General features: G+C 41.9%; 2 protein-coding genes across 2 annotated transcripts; one reads left to right on the top strand and one right to left on the bottom strand.

The window, feature by feature from the left end:
* The first annotated feature begins 6,740 nt into the window (after positions 1-6,740).
* On the top strand, positions 6,741-7,409 carry LOC124314006. Its single transcript, XM_046778990.1, has 4 exons — positions 6,741-6,762; positions 6,824-6,895; positions 6,958-7,222; positions 7,283-7,409. The coding sequence occupies exons 1-4, from the start codon at positions 6,750-6,752 to the stop codon at positions 7,407-7,409; spliced, it is 477 nt and encodes a 158-aa protein (XP_046634946.1). The 5' UTR covers positions 6,741-6,749.
* A 2,665-nt stretch (positions 7,410-10,074) lies between these two features.
* LOC124313946 lies at positions 10,075-16,299 on the bottom strand. The gene is made up of 2 exons (XM_046778859.1): positions 10,293-16,299; positions 10,075-10,202 (listed from the first exon to the last, which is right to left on the bottom strand). Exons 1-2 carry the CDS (start codon positions 16,297-16,299, stop codon positions 10,075-10,077), a joined length of 6,135 nt encoding a protein of 2,044 aa, XP_046634815.1.
* Positions 16,300-17,548: the final 1,249 nt, after the last annotated feature.

Below are 17,548 nucleotides of genomic sequence, written 5' to 3'. Positions count from 1 at the left end.
GACACATTTCCCACGGTCTCGAGTTTCGGTGAAGTTTTCGATTTTGAATCTTGAACACGTGTGGACCGACAAACAGCCCATTCTGATCCTCAACTCCTTCTTCCTCTCCTTCCTCATCTTCCCGTTTCACTTTTTTCCCTTCCAATTTATTTCTTCCCACTTTTTCCCATCTTCCTCCCCTCTCTCATCCTTCCCCCTCTCTATCGTCCCTCCCTCACCATCCTCTCCCTCACCATCCCGTCCCTCACCATCACCTCCCTCACTATCCCCTCCCTCACCATCCCCTCCCTCACCATCCCCACCCTCACCATCCCTTCTCTGCACACTCCTCCCTCATGTAATGTATCTCTTACTTATCTCGATGTGGGCTTGAACAACGGGCCGTTGTATCCTGGATCCAATGCTCTAACCACTGATCTGTTGAGTTGTATTATCAGTTAAACAGGAAGGAAAGTCATCAGCCACTTAAGTAAATTCGGATTTTCCTTAAATACCAATAAATATTAATCGCACGACGTAATTCTTTGGCCAGTAAGTATTTGCTCCTGTATTTTAATGAAACTTACAAAACTCAGCTTCGCATATAAAATTCGAATAACCACTTGAGAGGTAATAGTCAAATATATGATTGGTGGTGTATTGGTTAGAGTGTTCGCATAGCATATTCATGTCTTTAAGTTCAATACTCATAAATTGTTAAAATATAAATTGACAAAGAGTTTGAAATAATTTACTTGGCTTTCAATCTGAATACCTCATAATTTCCTGTTTTCGTCTAAACATTCCTCATTGCTGGTTTGAACAGCCCATCGTTTCTTGAGTCCTGTTCTCTAACCACATAGCTATTGAGAATTATTGAAGTATTTTCTTGGGAGGAAGTCATCGACATATATGAGGCAACATCGATAGTGAACAGTTGCGTTTGCAATAAATTGGTAGAATAATTCATCACCCGTCGTTAGCGAATTAGTTGCAATTACTCATGGCCCAACGTAAACAAATTTGTAGATATTATGTTTCACCCAACGTGTTCTGTAGGACATTTAAAATTTCCCGCCCGTTTTTTAACAGTTTAAAAGATTTAATATCCTGCCCGTGGACAAATCATTTGCCAGTTTAACCAATGTCATTGAATCTCCGATACCTTGTGTTTGACCCGAAAAATTCCCTCGAATTCCTTCACCACGAGCTCTCGCGGCCGCGGGGGTGCCCCTTCGGGGGCCCCACCCCCGCGGGCTCGAGTCGCGGTGAAGGTATCCTCGGTTTTTGGTACCTTGAAAACGTTTCGCCCGTCGAACTCAGTTACGCATTTACCAGTTAAACCACTGCCATTAGATTTCTCATATATCAACTCATGGCACAGCGTATTTTGAAGGAATTTTAAAATTTCCTGCCCGTTAAGCGTGAGCTTGCGCTTAAATTTCCTGCCCGTGGACAAATCATTTGCCAGTTAAACCATTGTCATTGAATGTCTGATACCTTATGTTTGACCCGAAAAATTCCCTCGAATTCCTTCACCACGAGCTCTCGCGGCCGCGGGGGTGCCCCTTCGGGGGCCCCACCCCCGCGGGCTCGAGTCGCGGTGAAGGTATCCTCGGTTTTTTGTACCTTGAACACGTTTCGCCCGTCGAACGCATTCTCACTTTTTTACAACTATTCTTTGTAGCTACTTGTTAAGCGTGAGCCAAATCAGGAAAGTTAATCATCCCACTTGACTTTTAGCCCGTCGTGATTGACTTTTGTTGAATTATTTTCATCCCTTCGTGAGAAAATAAGGGGTGAATTCTTTTCAGCCCGTCGTGAGCGGAATAGGGTGAAAAATTTTAAGTTCGGCGTGAGCAACGTAGGGTGAATTATTTTCAGCCCGTCGTGAGCGAAATAGATTGAATTATTTTCAGCCCGTCGTGAGCGAAATAGAGTGAATTCTTTTCAGCCCGTCGTGAGCAACTTAGGGTGAATTCTTTTCAGCCCGACGTGAGCGAAAAATAGTGAATAATTTTCAACTCGGCATGAGCAACCACTATACGGTGACCACTCTTCAATGAGATCAACAATAAATTTAAATTAGTGGCGAAGTGGTTAGTGAGTTCGCTTACCATGCGTGAGTACTCGGGTTCAAATCCCGATCGACCCTCCTATTTCTAAATTAAAAATTGAACATTGCAAATTAATAATTAATAACAAAGAATTTGCCCGGGATCAAACCTTGGACCTCTCACATATTAGCTGAGCACGCTATCCAATACACTATTAGAGAGATAAATCTGTTAGAGGAAATTGGATTTAAAAATATTTTGTACAGATACGGTGCGTCACGTCGCGCTCACCTGTGTGAGGCAAGAGCTACGCGACGTGTGTAACGCGAGACGCCAAAATAATTGAAACTACCTCTAAATGAGCTCAGTGATGAATATCAATTGGTGGTCAAGTGGTTAGCAAGTTTGCTTACCATGCGTGAGTATACGGGTTCAAATCCAGATAGACCCTAATTTCTAAATTGAAAATTGAACTTTACAAATAAACAATTCATAATAATGCCTTGACCCGGGATCGAACCTCGGACCTGTCGCTTCGTATCCGTGAACGCTATCCAATATACCATGAGAGAGATGGAATTCAATAGAGAGAATTGGATCTATAAATATGTCGTAGAGACACGGTGCATCGCTTCGCGCTCACCTATGCGTCCTGAGCGACGTGACGCGAGACGCAGATATGTTTGAAACAACTTGTCAGTAAGATCAAAGAAAAAACATCAATTGGTGATCAAGTGGTTAGCATGTTCGCTTACCATGTGTGAGTTTTCAGGTTCAAATCCCAATAGACACCAATTTCCAAATTGAAAATTGAACTTGACAAATTAACAATTCATAACAGTGCTTTGACCCGGGATCGAACCTCGGGTTGTCGCTTCGTAGACGTGAACGCTTACCAATATACCATGAGAGAGATGGAATTCAATAGAGGAAATTGGATGTAAAAATATGTCGTAGAGACACGGTGCATTGCTTCGCGCTCACCTGTGCGTCATGAGCGACGTGAAGCGAGACGCAGATATGTTTGAAACAACTTGTCAATAAGATCAAAGAAAATACATCAATTGGTGGTCAAGTGGTTAGCAAGTTCGCTTACCATGCGTGAGTATTCGGGTTCAAATCCCGATAAACACTCCAATTTCTCCAAATAAAACGTTGCAAATTAATAAATATTAACAGCGCCTTGATCCGGCATCGAACCTCAGACCTTTCGCATGTTAGCCGAGCACGCTAACCAATACACTAATACACCAAGAGAGATATGGATTCTAAAGCAAGTAACGGGATCTATAAATATGTCGTAGAGATATGGTGCGTCGCGTCGCGCTCACCTGTGTGTCATTCGCAACGCGAGATGCAGAGATGTTTGAAACCACACTTCAATGAAATCAACCTTGAATATCAATTGGTGGGCAAGTGGTTAGCGAGTTCGCTTACCATGTATGAGTTTTCAGGTTCAAATCCCGATAGACACCAATTTCTAAATTGAAAATTGAAGTTTACAAATTAACAATTCATAACAATGCCTTGTACCGGGATCGAACCTCGGACCTCTCGCATGGTGGCAGGTCGCGCTAACCAATACACCATGAGAGAGTTGGAATGAAACAGAGGAAATTGGATGTAAAAATTCATGTCCAAGACAAACGGCGCGCGCCGCGCACGAAACACTGGAAGGGCAACAACAAACAACCATCAGTCCAAATTCCAACTCGATATGAATATCAGTTCTGATAGTGTAGTGGTTAGAGTGTGTGCGACAATGCCATCCTTATCGGATGTGCGGCGGAAGCACCTCTCCGACCATGGTTCAAACCCCAAGTAGTACACTCGAATCTAATAGAGGACATCGACATATCACCGATGGAAAAAAAAACCCTACCCGACTACTAACAAATTCTACCCCCCTCTCCCCCCCCCTGTCCCAATAAAAAAAAAAAAAAAAAAAAAAAAACGCACACGGTTCGAGCCCGTGTGTGTGTGTGTGGCGAGAAGGGCGCGCGCAAACGGACAAACGGTGAGGAATGCTGACGTGTGTATCGCCTCGCTTACTCAATTCGAAACTTTCGCCACTGGTTGCGTCTCGCCGATACAGACAAACGACTCTGGACCTCGGTTGGGACAAACAAACAAACAAACAAACAAACAGACAGATCCACAGACACGCCAAGGTCACCTACCCACGCCCGCGGTTTATAGAGCAGTAGAAGACTAGTATACCTAGGCCCGTCCAAGGACGGCGAACCAGGCGGCTAGACGCAATCACCCAAGCGCACTGCACAGCAAACATGGAGCAAAACGCCACTCGTATAATCCCACTGCCCGATTCCTTACTGTCCGGGACTTTTTTTTTCATCCATTTATGGACTTGTACATCTTCCACCGTGAGCCAGTCGGTCTTTTGGGGTTTTTTTGTGGACTTGTTTTTTTTTCGTTGAAACCAAGTATCGGTTGAGTTTTGGTTTTATTTTGGGACTTTTATTTTTCAGAGTTTGGTTGTATTGTATTTGACACATTTTCCACGTTCTCGAGTTTCGGTGAAGTTTTCCACGGTTTTTTGTATCTTGAACACATTTGGCACGTCAACGTCCCACCTTGATGCTCCCCTCCTTCTTCCTCTCCTTCCACATCTTCCCGTCTCACTTTCTCCCCTTCCACTTTATTTCTTCCCACTTTTTCCTCTCTTCCTCCCCTCTCTCATCCTTCCCCCTCTCTATCTCCCCTCCCTTACCATCCTCTCCCTCACCATCCCCTCCCTCACCATCCCCTCCCTCACCATCCCCTCCCTCACCATCCCCTCCCTCACCATCCCCTCCCTCACCATCCCCTCCCTCACCATCCCCACCCTCGTCTTCCCTTCTCTGCACACTCTTCCCTATTGCTACCCTTCCCCTTAGACTCACATGTATCTCGTACTTATCTCGATGAGGGCTTGAACAACGGGCCGTTGTATCCTGGTTCCAATGCTCTAACCACTGAGCTGTTGAGTTGTATTATCAGTTAAACAGGGAGAAAAGTCATCAGTCACTTAAGTCAATTCGGATTTGCTCTAAATACCAATAAATATTAATCGCACGACGTAATTCTTTGGCCCGTAATGTATTTGCTCCTATCTTTTAATGTTACAAAACTCTGCTTTGCGTATAAAATTCGAATAACCACTTCAGAAGTAATAGTCAAATATATGATTGGTGGTGTATGGGTTAGAGTGTTCGCATAGCATATATATGTCTTTAGGTTCAATACTCATAAATTGTTAAAATAAATATTGACAAAATGTTTGAAATAATTTACTTGGCTTTCAATCTGAATTCCTCATAATTTCCTTTTTTCGTCTATACCTTCCTCATTGCCGGTTTGAACAACAGCCCATCGTATCTTGAGTCCTGTTCTCTAACCACATAGCTATTGAGAGGAAGTGGTGTACTTTCTTGGGAGGAAGTCATCTACATATATGAGGCAACATCGATAGTGAACAGTTGCATTTTCAATAAATTGGTAGAATAATTCATCACCCGAATTTAGCGAATTAGTTGCTATGTTTCACCCAACGTGTTTTGTAGGACACTTAAAATTTCCTGCCCGTTTTTTAACAGTTTAAAAGATTTAATTTCCTGCCCGTGGACAAATCATTTGCCAGTTAAACCAATGTCATTAGATTTCTCATACATCCAATCATGGCCAAATGGATTCTGTAGGATCAATCGGTATTGGTATCAATAGGTGGTCAAGTGGTTAGCGAATTCTCTTACTATGAGTGAGTACCCGGGTTCAACTCCCGATAAACAATAGTTTCTAAAATATATTGATGACCGAATTAATAATTAGCAACTGTGACTTTACCCGGAGTTTGAACCTCGGATTTCTCGCATGACAATCAAGCACGCTAACCAATACACAATGAGAGAGATGGAATACACTATATGTTATGGAATGTATAAATATGTCGTAGAGACACGGTTCGTCGCGCTCACCTGTGTGCCAGTTGCAACGCGAGATGCAGAGATGTTTGAAACCACTTGTCAATGAGATCAGAATTGAATATCAATTGGTGATCGATTGGTTAGCGAGTTCGCTTTCTATGCGTTATGTTCGGGTTCAATTCCCTAAAAACACCAATTTCAAAATTGAAAATAAATGTTTGAATTAATATTGAATTAAAGCGCCTTAACCAAGTATCGAAACTCGGACATCTTGTATGATAGCAGAGAACGTTACCCAATACACCATGAAAGAGATGGAATTTAATAGAAGTAATGGGATTTATAAATATGTCGTAGTTACACGTTAATAAAAAAAAACGTGAAGCGCGACAACCATTTGTCGAAATTGGAACTCGATAATGATATTAGTTCTGATAGTGTAGTGGTTAGAGTTTGTGTTACAATGCCATGCCCTTACATGTATGTGGCGGTAACACCTCACCGATTATGGTTCAAACCCCAAGTACTACACATACATAAATATTGGAGGACATTGAATATCAATAAAAAAAATCCAACCCTCAACACCTGGTTTGGGGAGAGGCAATGCTTAATTTTTTTCACGTGTTCAAAATCATTATATCAACGATAAAAATTGCAACCAGTGGGCGTGGTTTTTTGGAGGGAAGCTTATGTTTTGTGCTTTTATTTCGTTTGGCGGCTTATTATCTTGCTGGTAAGTCAACGAATAATTGTTTTTCACATTCTCTCTGAACTTCCCCTTGACAACATGCCCAACTCTGGTAAGTCTCTTTAATGTTATCCAATATTTCTGTTATATTCATTGTTTTTTTTGTATCATAGATTTGCTTGTTGCTTCTCCCCCCGTTTCTTTGTCTCCTCAAGTGGTTGTCCGTGATGGAATACCCAATTCTGGTAAGTCTCCTTAATGTTATCCAATATTTCTGTTCTATTCATTGTTTTTTTTTGTTTGATAGATTTGCCTGTTGTTTCTCCCCCCGTCTCTTTGTCTCCTCAAGTGGTTGTCCCTGAAGAAAATCCACTGGGTGATGACGAAGTTGACGGGGTTTTAGCATCCATGGATATGGATTTCAATACCCCGCCGTCTTCCCCACCTGTCTCCTTTCTTCAATCTTGGACGATTTCAGAATTTCAGAGGATTGAAGATAGGAGAAGATCCAATCTATTACGTGGAGTGCAGCTGAAAACTCGGCACGAAAAATTTAAGAAAAACCGACAGAAGTAAGTTTATCCAAGTTATTTCATGTTTGTTTTTTTATGTAATTTTTTTTTTCATTTTAGTGCTGAAGCTGCTTTGGAAAGATCTAAGCGGAATGAGGCATGGGCCAAAAAGGAGCTGGCCTCATTCCGCTCCAAAATGTGCAAGGATGAAGCTGAGGCACAGAGAATGTTTGGAGATGTGATTTAGATGTTTTTTTTTTCGATTTGTTTAATTTTTTTTCTTTGTTTTTTATTTGTTAATTTTGTTGATTTGTTGGTTATTGATCAGTAATAAACAGAGTATTAGAATATTCATTTAGTTTGCTTTTTTTATTTTTCCAACTTCATAATTGATGTTCTTAATATTTTAAAATCCATATAAGCACTACTTCTCTTTGATTCTTGATTTGAACCATTGACTTTTTGACCTTAAGGATTTATATTCCATCTCTTTAACCACTACACTATGGAGACTTATTTTAATATCAAATGTTTAATGCTATATTCGTTTTTTTTTTATTTTTGATGGAACTCAAAAGAAGAAAAGTAGAACATTGTACTTTGAATTGGACATTGTATGAGTAAGAGTTTTTTCAACCACTATAATTTTTATCATTATCCTTATTACATAAATATTGAAAATTTAATATGAATTCATTATTTTCGAAATTTAGATTTGAACCATTGATCTTAGGAATCGCATTTCATTACTTTAACCGCTACACCACGGAACGATACATAATTTTGAAATATTGAAGATTTTATTGGTTTTGTATTTTTTTCGATAAAGCTTTAGATTTAGAAATTACGTTAATAGTAAGTCATTCATGTAAAACTTTGTTCTTTTCCAAATTACGATTCATTTGTATGCAATATGAGTGCATTTTTATAGTTGTGCTGTGAGTGGGTTTGAACCAACATTCCTTGAATTAACAAACCAATACTATAACCACTACACCATCTGCTGTGGTATTTTGCAAATCTTGACGATACCAGCTGGATAGTGCATACTTCTTCATTGTCAGTGTCATCGCCCAGCAAGAACAAAAACAATTTATTTGCTGCAGTTTAAGAATTCATTGTTTTGGGAACTATTTGCTTGCCCGAGTGGGGGTTTGAACCACCCACCTTTGAATTACCAATTCAACGCTATAACCATTACAGCAACGGTATTTACAATAAATATCTGACGTTAAAGGTGCATAACGCCTACTTACACATTGTCATAGATATCACACAGCGTGAGCAAAGACATTTTTTTTACATCGGAGTTTGAATTTATCTATAATAAGACTATTTGCTTCATAAGCATCTGCTTCATCATTCACCAGGGAACGATGCATAAATTTGAAATATGGAAAATTTTATTGGTTTACGTATTTTATATTATAAAGCTTTAGATCTAGAAATTACGTTAATAGTAAATCATTCATGTAAAGATTTATTCTTTTCCAGCTTGCCATTCATTTGCATGCTGTTTTTTTAGTGCTATTTTATAGTTATACTGAGAGTGGATTTGAACCAACATCCTTTGAATTACTAATCCATTGATATAACCACTACCCCATCGGCGGTGTGTTCTTCCAATTCTTGACGATATCCGCTGGATAGTGCATACTTCTTCATTTTCAGTGTCATCGCCCAGCAAGAACAAAAATAATTTATTTACTTCATTTTAAGAATTCATCGTTTCGGGTACTATTTGCTTGCCTGAGCTGGGGTTTGAACCAAACACTTTTGACCTACTAATGCAATGCTATAACCACTACATCAACAACGGTGTTTACAAATAATATCCGATGTGACCAGTTGGATAGCGCATACTTACACATTATCATAGTTATCACCCAGCGTGAGCAAAGAAATTTTATTTACATCGGATTTTGAAGTTTTCAATAATAAGACTATTTGCTTCATTAGCATCTGCTTCATCATACACCACGGAACATTGCATAAATTTGAAATATTGAAAATATTATTGGTTTTTGTGTTATTTTCGATTTTTGATAAGCTTCAGATTAAGAAATTACGTAAATAGTAAATCATTCATGTAAACGCACAAATAATAAAGTAGTAATTAACATTATATGACTAATTTCTACTGCTCTATCCTAAGTGATAAAATGAAAACCACTGGTCTGGACTTGAACCGTAGACCGCTTTCTTTATAGTCCGGCACTTTATCCACTACACCATGTGACTACGTTGTGTTTGCTGAAAAATTTGAGTCCTTTTCTGTGTTAAAGGAGAGTGTGAGTAGTATTGACATTCTATTCATCCGTCCATGACTTTTTAGTAGTATAAGGATTCCTATTCATCCGTCAACGACTTTAGGTATGTTAAGTAAAAGTCAATCTTTCCAGAAAAAAAACGTCATGTTGTTCAATCAGTGACATAGCTAATTCAAGTGGATGAAATTTGTTTAGGATAAAATGGAAAAAAATAAATTAAAATGATCAAATTTAAATCTGAAATAAAATTGATGAATTTTGGCCATGCAACAGTTATTGCTTATTTCTGTCTTAGGCTTCAAGTCTTGAAAAATTTTGTTTTGAGTGTTCATTATTGCTCGTACGAATAAAAAATTCTTGTAGAAATAGTTATGAAAATAAAAGTTTTATAAAATCTTGAGAAAGACCATTGTTTATTATTTATAAGGTTTGTTAATTCACGGTTGAGCGCACATGGGAACTGCCCCCATGGCCATGCCCGTGCTCCTTTTTTTGGCCCATAGGCCGAGGCGGAATTTAGTTCCTCTTGGGAAGGAAAGGAATGGAAGGGAATGTATTAATGTATTCACCAAAAAATCAATATTTCTTAATTAGATTTGAGAATGTTTGACTATATGTTTAAATTGCAGTTGTCTAAAATGGTTACAATAAAACTTCTTTAAAGACAACATTTAAAGTAAACACCTTTTTCTTTTCTTCTTCGGTGGCTGTCGGATGATTTTTGAGAAGCTTGCCTTGCTTCCCAGACTCAGCAATCTCGACTCGGACTCCTTTTTGGGAGGGAACACAAAAAATATTAGAATTATTGAATATTTCATGAAACTATTAATTTTAAAAATGTATAAGAAATCAAAATAAACCGTCTTTCGATGTAGCTCTGGAGAAGGCCACATACAGCTGGCCATGACTGAAGACGGGTTCTGGAAGTAATATTCCGACCCGATCAAACGTTTGGCCCTGTGACTTTGTGATGGTCATCGCAAACGCCAACAAAACGGGAAACTGGAGCCTCTTGAGGATGACTGGAAGATCCGAATCAGTTGGGGACATCATCATCCGCGGGATGTAGACGATGTGCCCCTTGTTTTTTCCAGCAGCAATTTCTGCAACGATCAGATTTTCTCTAAGCGCCCTGATGATGAGCCGGGTCCCATTGCAAAGTCCCTGACGCGAATCGATATTCTTCAGAAGAATGATGACGGCTCCCACTTTCATTTTCAGCAAATGGGTGGGAATTCCGGAGACGTCAAAGGAGTTGAGAACTTCGGTTGGGTAATTTGAAATTTCTTCAGGGTCGTCAGAGTCGATGGTATCGATGCTTCTGTACTCATGAAGCGTACCGGGCATGTCTTTGATGATCTGATTGTTGATTCGTAAGCAATCGCCGTTTTTCGGACAAAGAATAGCGCGACTGCATATTTTTTGAGATACGACGGGATCTAACAGTTGAGCAGGATCACCAAAGACGTGCTCGACTAAACTCCGGTTATAATTGAAAAATTCTTTAGGAATTTCAATCATATCGGGGATGTTCAATTTTGGATGCGTCGGTAGAGTTCCGTTTCCAAGCTGAATGAGCCAATCGGCGTAGTCTTGACTGCCGGCCACGGTACGCATATTTTGAGTCAGACGAAGTTGTCGAAACTGAGGCCAAGTGTCATTGTTTCGGATAGTGACTTCCAGCACTGTCACCCTGTTTCCGTGTCGGACGACCGGTAAACACTGACGAAAATCGCCACCAAGAAGGAGCACTTTACCACCGTGAGGAAGATTGTTCTTGTGCAACTTTTGGAACAGGAAATTGAAAGCACTAAGGGCGTGATTTGTCTTCATGGTGGCTTCGTCAGAAATGATGAGAACTGCACTTCTGATCAAATGGGCGAGGAAGCTACCATCTTCGATTTTTGATCTGGTCGCTTCAGTAATTGGAGGGTAAATCTTGAATTGGGAATGATACGTTGTGCCGTCAATCAACAACGTAGAAGCGATGCCGGTAGACGCAACGGCGATCACTGTTTTCCCTTGTCCCTGCAGTACGGTGATGAGAGTGTTGTACAGGAACGTCTTCCCCGTTCCTCCAGGGCCATCCAAGAAATACTGATGCGGAATTGCATTTTCAGTATCGTTGACGGCAGCCATGACTTGATCGAAGGCAGCCCGTTGACCTTCGTTCAACTGACTAACCATCAATTCACCCAATCTTCTCTTCTCTCTCATAGTAATTTCAGCATTTTCTTCGAGTTGAGCCGCGATAAGACGATGAATAAGCTGAAAATCAGGAACAGGCAATGAGAGATTTTCCATCGTTTGATTATTGAGAAGTAGCTTGTCTTGAATAAATTTCAAAGTCAAGTTTTTTGCTATTTCGGCGTCGTGACCATTACGAATAAAATCTTCCATTAGCTGAGGTAAAGATCGCTCAAAGAGATAAAGAGCATCCGTAGGATTGCAAAACAGACAAATGTCAACAAAAAGCTGTCGCAATCGTTCTGGCATTTCAAAGGCGGCCGCATCGTCCAGCGTCCTCTCCCAAACGCTGTCATCTTCCAACAAATTTAAGGCAGCGGCGGCTGCTTTAAACGTCGGTAAAATTACACCGTTGACTGTTCGAAGATTTTCAAAACTGGTAGGTCCTTTGACGTTAATGAGGAGCAAGCGCAGGCAGAATCGCTCAATTTGACGGACGCTCACCGTGTACAATCGGCCAATGATTTTGAGATTTTGAACTCGTCGCTTCCAGAAATTACGGCCACCAACCTTGACGAAAGCAAAATGGTTGACAATCTCTCGGTAAAAATACTGCCTCGCTTCTTCATTATCTCGGTTCAAGATGAAAAAAGCAGTTAAAGTCGTTTCTTTCAAAGCGGCGTTGGTGACTGCTTGTTCCTCGTTGCCCGGGTGGAAAAAGACGGACTGTTCCAATGGAAGATGTACGGCAAGTCGGAAGATGACATGGGAACGATTGCTGAGGGGAAACTTATTGATTCTCCAGGCGGCTTCTGGTGCGCTGACGTAACGCGTGTCCAAAAAAGTAGTGATTTCGTCCCACACGAATGTCGGCTCATCTTCACCTTCAACTTGCTGATGCGTTCCCTTTTTTGTCTCAATGTTTCCGCTGTCATGGCCTTTGTACACGTACTTAAAGATGTATTTGACACTGGTGAGTGAAGCGCAGGATTCGAGGTTTATATGACAGTCATATTTCAGCAGCAACCAAGGGTTATAAGGCACAACCCATCTGTTGTCTACTTCATAGACGACATTCCCTCTTTTCAACGGATGTTTAACTCCAGTGTCTCTTCTTCTATAAGTCGGATAGCCGTTGTCGTTGATGATGGTTCCTGCGATGAAATCTTTCGGAAACTTTTTGGTGCACCCTTCAACATCCATGCAAGGAGACTTTTTGTTGATGGCTCCACACGGGCCGTGGATCATGTGAGCCATAACAGCGGCGTAGAGTCTTGGATGGAGGGACTTGTCGGGAATTTCCGCACAAATGGTCTTGTCCATATCTTCTGGTGATAAAGGGGCATCTCTCTTATCGATCCAGATCAGCATGTGGCAATGAGGAAGACCGCGTTTTTGAAATTCGATGACTTCGATATGAGCTGTGGCGAAACCCAAAACTTGCTTTTTCTCGATGTCGTCGACCAACTCTTTTTTCTTCAAGTGGAAGACTCGTGCGACCATATCGGGACGATCAGAAGCTGTCTGATAGTTCGCAATATTTGCCGTAATTTCTCTCCACTTGGGATTGCAAGTAAACGTCAAAAAAAAAGTTGGTTTTCCAAATTTGGCAACAATTGCCATCGCGTCTTGATAATTTTGCTTCATGGCTCGAGGACTGCCAATGAAGGACGAAGGGAGAATGTAGATAGTGCCAACTTCCACATTTTCTCTTTCCGCTCGATTGTTGATGTAATCCATCAGACCGCAGTAGCGCTCAACATGCAGCTCTGTCTGGTGTTTTCTGAGCCAATCTATGCGATTCCCCTCGGTCTTGACGTAAGAATCGACAAAATATTGCTGAGTGAGGGCACCCCCGGACAAAACGATATTGAAATCACCGCGGATTGACATGATTGAACTGTAGAACTCGGCTTGCGTCACTCTTGAGCGTGGGCCTCTGTTCCTGTTTGGTTGTTGATCATCGTTCTCGTCTGCTTCGGCTGGTTCCGGTTCTACATTTCGCTCATTTTCAATCTCAGCATTGCCATCTGCTGCGGCGACTTCTCCACGAATTAACACTCTGGGGTTGGGCCACAGGGGATCAATCTGCTCCTCTTCATCCTCATCAACAATCATTGCCATTGCTGCTGCTTCATCTCTTTCCCTCCGACTGGTGGTGTTATAATTCATGTGAGCATGCCAACCATCTTCACCGTTGGGGAATAGCAGAGGATAACACATCGGATCACACATGGGCTTCTGTGTGTTAATCTGGATGAAACGTCGGCCTCTGACGGGAATATAGAGATGGCCACGAATATCTCTGTTGGATGGCGGAGCTCCATCAGAGCTTTTGAATACTACTGCTATCTCGTGGGCCGTCGGGCAGTTGTAGCGCCGCTGGTCGACATTTCTTCTATCACAAGTGATTATCATGCCGACAGTGTAGTGAGGAAGATTTGCGGCCTGGCGTTGAACGTATTCTTCTTCAAGAACTTGGCGCATCATCTTGTAAACCAAGGCGTACGGATTCTTCTCTCGAAGCATAGCGTCCAATTCTTCCATCAATATTCTACAACAACCCGACATTGCCTGGATATTTGCCCTATAATCAGTGGCCTGCGCCGAGTCCAAAAAATACAGATCTGCATATCTGGGATTTGGTGTTGGACCAAGCGGAGTGATTTGATGGTAAATCTGGCCATGAATTCGATAGCAGTAGGGGCCTCGGTTTGGTGGTGGAGATTGGTTTGCTCCAAGCGAAGCAAAAGCGTGAGCACTGTTGTAGTTTCGAATTTGCTTCATGAATTGCTTGGACTTTGGATGCTGATTTTGCAAGAGACTGGCCAAGGGTTGCGGACATGGCTTTGGTGGTGGAATAATTACTTTTCCCTTTCCGCAGCATCGCTGGAACTTTTGATCTTTTGGCATCTCTTTTTCAAAGTGTTTGGCGTCACACTCAGCACAAATCTTGGTCAAATCTCCAATGTCAAGCAAATGAACCCGATCCTCTACAACAATGTCTTTGCAAGCTATCCGATGCGTTCGCCGATTTCCAGCACGGTTGCGATCAAGGTGCATCTCACGAAGAAAAGCTTCGTGGTCTGCGGTTTCAACGGGAACAATTTCGGCGTGTTGAAGCGCATTTCTTGCTCGCAGTTCTTCCTCTTCTCGCTCTCGTTCAAATTGATGTTCTCGCTGTAGCTCTGTTCGCAACCTATCCTCTTCACGCCTATCAGCTGTTTCTTCCTCATTCTCAGTTGCTCGGTAACCAGCCATCCATTCCATATTTGCTTCGCGACCTGCTGCGGCTTCCTGCTCAGTTTCTTCGAGACGATGAATCTGATGAAGAAAGTTATCAGCGATAGCGCGATCCAATCTTTCCTCGGGAGTTTCTTTAGAACGGGTAGCTTCATGTCGAACTTTGTCTGCCAACTGTCTATTAGCTGCACCTAATTCAGTTTCTTTGGTTCGTAAATTTTTTTGGCGTAGTGCCTGCGCTCGTTGTCTAGCCCACTTCTCTGCTTCAGATTCCTCTTTCCGCAAAGAATTTTGACGCAAGGTCTGCTCACGAAGTCTTGAAGAATTCTCTGCTTCAGATTCCTCTTTCCGCAAAGAATTTTGACGCAAGGTCTGCTCACGAAGTCTTGAAGAATTCTCTGCTTCAGATTCCTCGTTCCGCAGAGATTTTTGCCTCTGTGCCTGATCTTGAAGTCTAGCTGATCTCTCTGCCTCCGATTCCTCTTTCCGCAGAGAATTTTGCCGCAAAGCCTGTTCACAAAGTCTAGAACTTTTCTCTGCTTCAGACTCCTCGTTCCGCAGAGATTTTTGCCTCACTGCCTGATCTTGAAGTCTTGCTGATCTCTCTGCTTCCGATTCATCTCTCCGCAGATATTTCTTCCGTAACGCCTGGGCTTGCAACCTAGCTCGTTGTTCTTCGGGAGTTTCGCTGTCGTCAGCAGCTCTCTTTCTTGCCTGATGTTGTTGTCTTGCCGGACGCTCTGCCACAGCATCATTAGCAAGAACAACTCTTGGGCGATCACATGCAGGTCTCTGATTCATCGCTCGTAGAATAATTGCTGCTTCTTGTTGACGAAGAGCAGCTTGCCGCTCTGCCTCGGCTTGCAATCGAGCTCGAATTTGTTCATCTTGACGAAGATCTGCTTGCCGCTCCGCCTCGGCTAACAGTCGCGCACGATTTTCTTCTTCTTGACGAAGAACTGCTTGCCGCTCCACCTCGGCTAACAGTCGCGCACGATTTTCTTCTTCTTGACGAAAAACTGCTTGCCGCTCCGCCTCGGCTAACAGTCGAGCACGATTTTCTTCTTCCGCTTGTTCCTGTCGAAGGAGTTGCTGACGGATTCGCTGATCATGCAGTCTAGCTTCATGTTCAACCTGAGTCTCGTTAGCACGGGCGACTCTCTTCCGCTCAGCATCTAACCTCTGCCTCAACGCTCTCTCGTCAGGTGCCTCTGCCTGACGCCCTTCCCTAGCCTTTTTCGCATTCAAATTTTTGGCAACCTGAACTTCTTCGGGATTGAGCCGACGTCGCTTCTCTTCACGAGCGATCTCGGCCTTTTCCCTATTAGCCGCCAATCGCACTTCCTTAGCCTCCGGGTCTTCGTTACTTCTTTTTTCCCTAGCCTTCCTATTCTTCTCATCTTTTTCCTCTCGAGTTAATTCGCGACGCGGTGGCATTTTCAAATCAGCAAAATAACCCCTAATTTATCAAAAAAAATTCGCTTCTATCAGTGGAGGGCTTTTTTGGAGGGCTTTTGGAGGGCTTTACACCGCAAAAATTTCAAAAAGCTTAAAATTAAACACAAATTCGAACGTAAGCCGTCGACACAACCGGTGCTCAATATCCCAGTGGTACAGCCCGGTTAAGGTTCACATCTGATAAACAAATACGCATCGCAGGTTAGCTCCTCTCCGGTTGTCGACTGTTCGTTTTACAATGACTGACCCCCAAAAATGTCAACAATTATGCAATTATTTTCATTTGCGCTCAACTTGATGCTGACTTGATCGGGATTTTTATCGCAATTGTGACTGTTAAAAGCCAAAATGCTAACCTCTATACCAAGACCAGCACAAATTGGCTGAAAACCGTCGGACACCACAACTAATAAGTCTTTAGCAGGCTAATAAAAACATGCTACGGACTTTAAATTGTTGGAATTCGGAAAGTACTTTACTTGAGCAATGAGTGTCCTGATGCCGTAGGAAGTTAGAAGTAAGCTGGAAGACATCTCGGAGCGGAAGTGAATGGCGACTTGAAGATCTGGTCACAAATTCGATGCATTACAGGCTATTTAATGCAAAATAAAAGCTTGTATCAGTAAAAAATGCAAACATCTCATCCAAGTTCAGTAACTGACGCGCACATTTTTTATTGGTAAAGTTTATTTTATGAAACCAGACTTGAACCATCAACCTGTGCGTTTGAAATCGAACACACTAACCACAACGCCACGTTCCGATACAAAAATGTAGTAAATCGACGACAAAATCACCGTTACCTGGCGATTTTTGGTTTCTTTTTTTTTTCGAAGGAAGTACATGCTAAATAATTGCCAACTTAATCAAAGTTCAACAGAATAACGAAATTCTTCACAAATACCCAAAACGAATTTGAATGGAAGTAGATTCGAACATTTCACCACTCGATTAGAAACCGAAGGTGATAACCACTACACCATGTTTGGGTACAAATTGGTCGGCGATTCGACGACAAAAAAATAGTAGCCTAGAGCTACTGAATTGAACTCTGTCTCTTTTGTTGAGCATTGGACACAGTCAAAAACATAGCAAACCACTAACATAAATTTCAATTATCGACCAACATTCCTTCTAAATTAAAACACACCGCCCGAGAGTTGAACACAGAGCCTCTGTTGATCGAGATTACCGTGCTAGAACGTTAACCATTACACCAACTCAGAAT

The sequence above is a fragment of the Daphnia pulicaria genome, chromosome 1 (assembly GCF_021234035.1).
Source record: "Daphnia pulicaria isolate SC F1-1A chromosome 1, SC_F0-13Bv2, whole genome shotgun sequence".
NCBI classification, from domain to species: Eukaryota; Metazoa; Arthropoda; class Branchiopoda; order Diplostraca; family Daphniidae; genus Daphnia; species Daphnia pulicaria.
The sequence above is the reverse complement of the archived record's forward strand: the minus strand, read 5'-3'. Positions and strand labels throughout refer to the sequence as shown.

Coding starts and splice junctions, on each gene's coding strand:
- LOC124313946 (XM_046778859.1), bottom strand. CDS start 16,299: ATGCCACCGCGTCGCGAATTAACTCGAGAGGAAAAAGATGAGAAGAAT. Junction 10,203..10,292: donor CAGAGCTACATCGAAAGACG/GTTTATTTTGAT, acceptor CCTCCCAAAAAG/GAGTCCGAGTCGAGATTGCT.
- LOC124314006 (XM_046778990.1), top strand. Junction 6,896..6,957: donor TGATGGAATACCCAATTCTG/GTAAGTCTCCTT, acceptor TTTGTTTGATAG/ATTTGCCTGTTGTTTCTCCC. Junction 7,223..7,282: donor TTTAAGAAAAACCGACAGAA/GTAAGTTTATCC, acceptor TTTTCATTTTAG/TGCTGAAGCTGCTTTGGAAA.